Genomic DNA, 6,751 nt, shown 5'->3' with positions numbered 1-6,751 from the left:
TGATTGTCACTATTTGAAAAAGTACACATTTTGAATTAAAATCAAATGAAAGTTTATTTGCTTTGCAGTCAGGTGGTGCACAGTGTCTGATGCTGAAGAGCAAAAGTGTTTGGATCTAGCTGGGAACGCCACAGCCAGGAACATCCGCGGACAACTTCTGTGTGTGAGGGGCCAAAGTCCCACTGACTGCATGAAGCAAATAAAGGTTGTAGACAATTGCTTCCCAAGACGCAAATAAAATCAGATATGGTGCATGAAAATTACAGTGATATTACAAGGCTCATAGATTTCAGATTGTCCATACAATTGTCCTAATTTTTGATCCTCCTTTGCTTTTCTTGCACTCACTCAACTTCTCAACTGATTATTCAATCTTACAAAAGGCTTGATATGTTATGTGCCCTCTAGAAGCTTGCGTGAACGGCATGAACGGCATATTATTGTGCCATCTCAAAGAAGCACAAAATCACTTTCACTGACTTTTTCACCCTCCTGGTTTAAAATCAAATGAAAGTTTATTTGCTTTGCAGTCAGGTGGTGCACAGTGTCTGATGCTGAAGAGCAAAAGTGTTTGGATCTAGCTGGGAACGCCACAGCCAGGAACATCCGCGGACAACTCCTTTGTGTGAGGGGCCAAAGTCCCAGTGACTGCATGAAGCAAATTAAGGTTGTAGGAAATTGCTTCCCAAGAAGCAAATCAAATCAGATATGGTGCTTGAAAATGACTGCAATATTACAAGTCTCATATATTTCAGATTGAACCTTAAAATTGTGCAGATGTTTGCTCCTCCTTTTTGCTTTTCTTGCACTCCTTCAACTTCTCAACTGATTATTCAGTCTTACAAAATGTTTGACGTTTTGCTTTTCCATTATATCAAAAATGATGGAAATTTCTCAGTATATGGTTTAGTATAATTTGTCTGTGATGTAAACAGAATGGCACTGCAGATGCCTCTACTATGTATGCTGATGAGATCTATACAGCTGGGTTTTGCTATGGCTTAGATGTGGCTGTGGGAGAGTCTTATAACGGTGTGGGTGAGTATGTTTAAACTATTAAAACAATTGAAACACCAGAGATCAGAGATCTGATAATCTGACGTCAATGTGTGTCCACGTGTCTTAGATGTGGCTGTGGGAGAGTCTTATAATGGTGTGGGTGAGTATGTTTAAACTATTAAAAGCATTAAAGCACCAGTCAGAGATCTGATAAAATATTTTAGTCAAAGAGCTTGACGTCAGTGCATGCTCACGTGACTTTACCGATGTTTTGTGTCTGACACAGATGGCATTAATTATTACGTGGTTGCACTGGCACGGACATCATCCAGCGATCTGTCACTGCTGGAGATGCACGAACGCAGTTCTTGTCACCCAGGGATGCGGACTACAGTGGGCTGGACCGTCCCCATCGGCTTCTTGGTCAACACATCGCAGATCAGCGTGGATGAGCAGTGCAACTTTCCCCATGGTGAGATCACTGCATTATGTGGCTCATGTCTAATAGTTACTGATATTATTTGATAGATTGCAAAGCCTTTGTCATCTTAACTCAGCAATGCTTTCATTTTTGAATGTAAGTGGTTCAAAATGGTTCAGATGCAAATTGAGAATGTAATTGCACCTTTTGGCAGCCCTTTAAAAAGCTATATCCATCTCCCTATTGTTTCCAGCGGTAGGAGATTTCTTTGGCTACAGCTGTGTCCCAGGAGTGAAGGACCCAGAACATGATCCCAAAGGAAACAACCCAAGGAACCTGTGTGAGGCCTGCATTGGGGACGAGAACGACCACCACATCTGCGCCAACAACCCTCGGGAACGGCACTTCGGGGAGGCTGGAGCTCTTAGGTGCTGTATGATGATGAGATGTGAGAGAATGCATACGTTTTAGTGGAATCATTTTTCAAAATATGAATGTGCTTTGTGTAGCGAGAATATTGGATTGCTTAATGGATTTGGGACAAAAAAAATCTATGTATATATGTACAATAATACATTACCATTTAAAAGTTTGGGGTGAGTATGATTTATTGAAAAGTTTTTGAAAGAACATTTACCAAGGCTCCATTAATTTAATCAAAAACAGTAGTATTGTGAAATATTATTACAGTTTAAAATAACTGTTTTCTGTTTCAATATATTTTACATGTTCCTTTTTTTTTGTAAGGGCAAAGCTCCTTTTTCAGCAGCCATTACCCCAGTCTTCTGTGTTACAAGATCCTTTAGAAATCATCCTAATATGTTGATTTAGGGTTTAAGAAATGTATTATTATTGAAAATGGTTGGGCTGCTTAATTAAGAGTGGAAAGTGTAGAATTTTTGTTTTTCAGTATTTGTATGAACAGAAAGTTTGAAAAGGAAATCTTTTGTAACATTCTAAATGTCTTTACTGTCACTTTTGATTCATTTAATGCGTCCTTATGCAATAAAAGTATACATTTATTTAAAAAAAACCTACTAATCCCAAACTTTTCAATGGTAGTGTATATATTTTATGTGTATTATTATATACTATTATTTAAAACATACAGGTGTGTGGCCGAGAATCTCGGGGATGTTGCTTTTGTTAAGCACACTACAGTCTTCGACAACATGCAGGGTAAGTAGTGCAAGGTGTAAGAAGAGCTAGTTAAACAGGAGAGCAAAAAATGTCCAGTTGTAGTAAGAATTTCAAGTTGGTTTCTTATTAAATTGAATTTTTTTTAAGGGACTGAAGGAGGACAATTGTAGCCTTCACTTCATGATCTGTATCATGTTTCACTGGCTGACAGACACAGGGGGGCAGCATTTCACAACAATGCATCTCTTTGTGTGCCTGCTGGGATCTGTGAAACCCTTGTTTAGTCTCAGTACACCCTGTTAGCCAAGTTCAGGGATCACAGATGCTAGTTTAATAGAGATATTTTTTGTTTTATAAAAGCCTGCATGACTTGCAAGCTTTAATTTTATGTTTAAAAGTTTCATCAGACAAATGTTGCATCATGCCTTCTGTTTTAGAAGTTGTCGCTGTCTGTAAAAAACCTTTGTCTGGCTTATTATTCATGTAAGGCAAGAACCAGGAGTCCTGGGCGCTGGACCTGGAGCTGGAAGACTTGAAACTCTTGTGTACTGACGGGAGAAAAGCTAACCTGTTCCAACACGAGAGCTGCCACCTGGCTGTGGTGCCAACCAATGCTGTAGTAGTGCGTTTGGAGGACAAATGCCGCATTTACAAGTTCTTGGAACGTGTGCAGGTCAGGAGAAACGGCCACACAGTCACACATTGGAGCCCAAAACCTGAGAACAGTCAGAAAATCCAGGATTTTTTGCCCTTAAACCTAGGGGAAAAAAAGTTAATGAAAGGTATTATGTGAAACAGGGGTGCAACAATACATCGTGTCACAATATATCATGATACAAAGATGCAACAATATGCATTGTGGATAGTGATAATATGTATTGTGTATATTTCTCCCAAAATGAAAGTTTAGATATAATTTAGGCTTTTATTAAAGAAAAAGCAATGGTAAATGCGCATACAAAGAACACATCAAATAAGACAAACCAGAGAAAGCTCACAAATTTGAGCTTTCATGTTTATTAATTATTATTCATAAATGAACGTTATTTAATGAAATACAATATTTAAAACCTTTAAAATATATGGTCAGGAACAGAGTGCAAACATATATAACAATTCTGTATTTTCAGCTAAGCAGAATTATAAGTATTTCTATTCTGGTTAATGAACAGTGCTTTTTGCTAACTCTTCATGTCTTAGAAGTAATAATGAAAAATAAAAAAAAACGTACCATTCTGGCTTTGTTTTGATCAAACAAAGAGATAATGAGAGCACTGTATAATAATATTTTATTGTGAGATTGGTATTGTGTATCGAACAGAGTCGTGACATGAGTGTATTGTTACACCCCTAATGTGAAATTAAGAAGTATGTATAACTCTGCACTATTTTTAGGCACAATTATAATTTTTTTTAATAAAACATTTGACTCAAATTTAATGCTTATTATTTTAATGAAGAAAATTTTTTATTAAATCAGAAAAATGTCAGATAGAAGCACTATAACTAGTAGTCTCAGGCTTTTGGACCACATTGTACTTCGCACACATGCACACACACACACACACACACACACACACACACACACACACACACACACACACACACACACACAAATGCCACAGATTATATATTGACATCATACTGCCAGACGGTTACATTGTCTGTGGATATCAGGTTTGATTCACATTTTTATTACATTATCTGTGAAATAATATAAAAACAGTAAAAATAAAAAACTGAAATCCCTTTTGTTCAATACTGAGCATGAAATTCTCATTGGAAGTGTTGTTCCTGCACATTAGCGGTCAACGGTATGATTAAACGAACCCTGCCAAAACCTATATTAACAGTGGTATCTCTGAACGTCTCGAGTATTATACAGATTACATCAGGCTGACTTATGCGTTCAATACATCCAGCTTGAGCCCCGTGGTGATCATTGATTTCCACAAGACACCGTCTCACATTACAGTGTGTCACTAGGGGAGGATGACACTACAGTGAGCTCTGTTATGAAAGCAGGACTAGCACACATACACTACTGAGCAAAGCACGGTGCAAGATATGAGCAAATATTGTCAAGAAGATCCAATATTTGCAAATGAAACAAAATATGCATATACATATTTCAAACTAACACCCACCCTCAGCTCTTTTCCTTGTTTGAGTATTCCAGAAATTCTGTTTGATTGCATTTTCTCTTTTTCTTATTTTGTTTTACTCGTTTCTGTCTTCTAGAATGCATTTGCTAATGCCACTGAAGGATTCTCTCTGTTCAGCTCGGTGAATTATGGGCAACCTGATGTGCTGTTCAGTGATTCCACCAAAAAGCTGCTGCGTGTTATGGGGACCTACACTTCCTGGTTGGGGCCCAGTTACACCACCATACTGAAGGCTTTTGAGTGTGAAGGTACAGTGGAGCAGAGCTGTTATGCAGTTATTGTATTATGCAAACATCAATATTGTAAATGTTTATTTAGGGGCTTATATTGTTCATATCAAAATTTTTATCATTTTATTTTTTTGTTAAGTGTCTGCTTATAACATAAGTGAATGTGCATCATTAAGGCCATTAAGGGCACAATCCCAAATAATGTACTGTACAATAACCATTTTATTTTGTTACTACTCCTTTAAGACGAATGTAAATTACTTACAAAGGTTTAAATTATCTTTTTCAGACTGAGGTTTTGAGTTCTGAAAGCATATTTACAAGGCATCTTATGCACCAGTGCACCGTGATTTTTTCTTATATTATTTTCTATGGATTTATAGAAATTAATAACTAAAACTTTCAATTATTCTGCCTGTTTTAAATTATTTTCTTTATTGAAAACAGTATACAAGGAAAGAAACATTACAGATACAGAAACACTACCACTCAAATTCATTTATTTTTGAAAGAAACAAGTACTTTTATTCAGAAAGGATGTATTAAATTGATTGAAAGTGACAGTAAAAACGTTTACATTGTTACAAAACATTTCTAAATGAAATATATGCTGTTTTAGTGTTTTTTGAGCTTTCTATTAATCAAAGAATCCTGGAAAATGTATCTCGGTTTCCATAAAAATATTAAGCCGCACAACTGTTTTAAACATTGATAATTGTTGAAATCAACATTGAGTTCCAAATCAGCATATTAGAATGATTTCTAAAGGATCATGTGACACTGAAGACTGAAATAATGACTTCTGAAAATTCAGCTTTGCATCACAGGAATAAATTACATTTTAAAATATATTGAATTGGAAAACAGTTACTTTATAATAATATTTCACAATATTACTGTTTTTACTGTATTTTTGATTTAAAAAATGTAGTCTTGATGAGCATAAGAGACTTCTTTTGAAAAAAATCCAACGACCCCAAACTTTTGAACGGTAGTGTGTCATGTGCAGTTCTTCAAAATGATGAACAAAGACACAGTGCTTGCATGTTACTTTAGTTTATTCTTTTAAAATTTTGTTCATTATGTGATTAAGTTGTCCATATTGCAGAGAATGTGATAAAACCCTCTGCATTGCACGCATGAATTCACTTCTTTCCCCTCTCTCTTACACTACAGGTTTGTGTTGATCTGATGAGGAAAGAGGAAACTATAGATATCCCCTCCATCCTTCTCACACTAACTCTAAAGCACTCTGTGTAAAGTGTATTATTCTTGTATATGGGCTGAACACCAGCTCTCGCCTGTGCATTGTAGTACTGCTATTACTGTTCTGTTCTCACAGTGTTTGTATGGCTTCATATATCACATTTACTTGATATTACACCTCTTTGAGTCTTTGCCGCTAAAGCTAAATTCCTGCCATGTGAAAAATACAAAAATAAACACTAAAAGATCTAAACTTCTATGCAGAAAAGGACTGCAGGGGAACACACCACAAATCATGAAGGAATTCTGCCTTAGTAAATCCAAGTACATTCATGACAAACCAACCGAGGGATGCAAAGGTTTTTGAGTACAGAATACACATTCTGCATTCAGGGCCAAAGCATACTTTATGCAAGTACATGAACGCAAATGCTTGTAGTTAAACAGCTAAAAAAATGTTTTGCGTGCTGTAGCAACACATATTTTGTCTTCAACAGCAATTTTTTTTCTCTCAGATCAACTAATGTTACATACCTGAATAATATTACATTTGTTTTAATGGCACAGACATTGAAAGTTAACAATCGTCT

General features: G+C 36.2%; 1 protein-coding gene across 1 annotated transcript in view; it reads left to right on the top strand.

Moving 5' to 3' along the window:
* The window catches only part of LOC107678687 (otolith matrix protein 1-like), a 9,306-nt gene extending 3,125 nt beyond the window's left edge, over positions 1–6,181 (top strand). Inside the window, exons 3-9 of the mRNA XM_016474052.1 lie at positions 936–1,038; positions 1,286–1,471; positions 1,674–1,848; positions 2,532–2,599; positions 3,049–3,233; positions 4,802–4,973; positions 6,132–6,181. Of these exons, the coding sequence (XP_016329538.1) occupies positions 936–1,038; positions 1,286–1,471; positions 1,674–1,848; positions 2,532–2,599; positions 3,049–3,233; positions 4,802–4,973; positions 6,132–6,142 (900 nt within the window). The 3' untranslated portion in view covers positions 6,143–6,181. The remainder of the gene's footprint in view (positions 1–935; positions 1,039–1,285; positions 1,472–1,673; positions 1,849–2,531; positions 2,600–3,048; positions 3,234–4,801; positions 4,974–6,131) is intronic.
* Positions 6,182–6,751: the final 570 nt, after the last annotated feature.

Source organism: Sinocyclocheilus anshuiensis, unplaced genomic scaffold (assembly GCF_001515605.1).
Source record: "Sinocyclocheilus anshuiensis isolate Anshui unplaced genomic scaffold, SAMN03320099.WGS_v1.1 scaffold1458, whole genome shotgun sequence".
Classification (NCBI taxonomy): Eukaryota; Metazoa; Chordata; class Actinopteri; order Cypriniformes; family Cyprinidae; genus Sinocyclocheilus; species Sinocyclocheilus anshuiensis.
This window is presented reverse-complemented; position numbering and strand designations above follow the sequence as displayed.